At 28.5% G+C, this 1,949-nt stretch overlaps 1 protein-coding gene across 1 annotated transcript in view; it reads right to left on the bottom strand.

The window, feature by feature from the left end:
• Nucleotides 1-1,463: 1,463 nt before the first annotated feature.
• Nucleotides 1,464-1,949, bottom strand: part of LOC140920489 (uncharacterized) — a 1,386-nt gene continuing 900 nt past the window's right edge. Inside the window, exon 2 of the mRNA XM_073368772.1 lies at nt 1,464-1,529. Within this exon, the coding sequence (XP_073224873.1) occupies nt 1,464-1,529 (66 nt within the window). The remainder of the gene's footprint in view (nt 1,530-1,949) is intronic.

Raw genomic sequence — 1,949 nt, 5'->3', positions numbered from 1 at the left:
CTTTCCCTATATAAGGAAGGCTTGTCTTCGATTCAAAGCAGAGTTGGATACAGCAAGAAAACATCTGTTAGAAATCTTGAGAGTTTCTTGAGTGTCTCCTATATTTTCATAATCTTGTATTTTTCTTTTCAGTTTTCAAAACCAGTTACCATTGTAAGTATTTGTTAGTATGTATTAATTATATTACGCCTTTCATCAAATCCTTCTTTACATTCTGCAAAATAAGTATGCTATGCACTTGTAGCTAATCGCTGATCTTGTGCATCAGAAAGTGTGTTTATTTTATTATGAACATTTGCTTTTTCTTTTTTTGTTTTTCAAATTGTTTTCTTAATTACAACAGACTTCGATATCATCCTTGATGATTTAACATGTTTTTATTTTCGTAATTTATGGGTTTGGTTTTGTTTTGTTGAATTAGCGTTTGTTGTACATAGATTGCAAATCTTAGAACAAATTCTGATAATAGAATTTCTCTCATATTGTCGGTGACCCTTTAATCCAGGACGTTTATGGTATCATATATATATATTACATAAAAATTTGGCCCAATAAGACAACTTTTTTTCTATACAACAATCATACTCATCACCTATTAAACTCAATTCCAAACTCTAGTGATATCTTCACACAGGCACATTCACATTCTGCCGCATCAACCTCTCATTCACTCACGCTCACTAGTATCGACAATATCGTATCATCCTCCTCAGTTCTCACCTTGCCGCCCACAGCCCAGTGGTTGAAATTGTGCCACTCACCTCGTCACATTTCACCTCGCTCTTTGTTTCTCTCCTCGCCGCCACAACCCACAACCGTTATCTCCTCGCTCTTTATTTCTCTCACAACTCCTTCATTTTCCCTCTCTCGAACCGTTTCTCACCGCCATGACTTGGATTTTAGGGGACCAAATTATGTAATGTTATTGCATATATTTTTTAGTATTTTAGAGGATTAAATTACGAGTTTGTAGTTATTCTAAATTCTATTTTAGAGGAACAAATTAAAATGAATGTTACACTTGTATATATTTTTTTATTTTGCCAAAAAATTGAAATGTGTATCGTTTTGTTTTTGGTTTTTAATCTAATCACTCGAACTGAACCAACTTGTATATCATTGATTTAATTTGATTTGGATTCAGCTATAGTAAAACTGAACGAAACCAATATATACAAATTTCATTAGTTTGGTTTCATTTTTTTTTTCAGAGAATCAAACAAAATCGACCCATTACTCTCCAAAAGTTGTTTGCAAACAAAGTCGCATCGCATGCACTATTTACTGTTTAGAATTTACATAATTTTGGATGAGAAAAGGTGTGTCAAATAATCAAATTTGTTGACACGTAGTACAGCGAGCAAAAAAGGGGTTTTTTTTTCAATACCCTCATTTTGAAAAAAAAAAAAACTAAAATACCCCTATTTGAAAATTAAACACCAAAAGGCACCTTTTTTTTTCACCTACAAGTCGCCATTTGGAATGGTGACTTCCTTAAGGAAGCCCAAGTTCCAAATGGCGACATCCCACTTGAATGTTACCAAAAAAAAAATTCAGTTTTTTTTTAATAGATAACATAAATATTATATATATAATTAATTAACATAAAAATAAATAAATAGAAATTTTAAATTAAAAAATGTTTTTAGTAAACCCAAGATTTAAATGGGTACTTTTCAAAAGTTTTTTTTTTAAAAAAATTTAATTCATTTTTTATTGAAATAACAAAAGTAATATATATATATATATATATATATATATTTAATATTATTAATATAATTTATAAAAATAGATAAATAAAAATTTTAAATTACGATAAAATTTTAGGAAATTTAAGTTCGAAATGCAGATTTCTCAAAGGTTTTTTTTTTATAAATTATTTCAATTTTTATTGAAATAACAAAAGTAATATGTAAATAATTAATATAATTCATAAAAATAGATTTATA

The sequence above is a fragment of the Cicer arietinum genome, chromosome 5 (assembly GCF_000331145.2).
Source record: "Cicer arietinum cultivar CDC Frontier isolate Library 1 chromosome 5, Cicar.CDCFrontier_v2.0, whole genome shotgun sequence".
Taxonomy (NCBI): domain Eukaryota; kingdom Viridiplantae; phylum Streptophyta; class Magnoliopsida; order Fabales; family Fabaceae; genus Cicer; species Cicer arietinum.
This window is presented reverse-complemented; position numbering and strand designations above follow the sequence as displayed.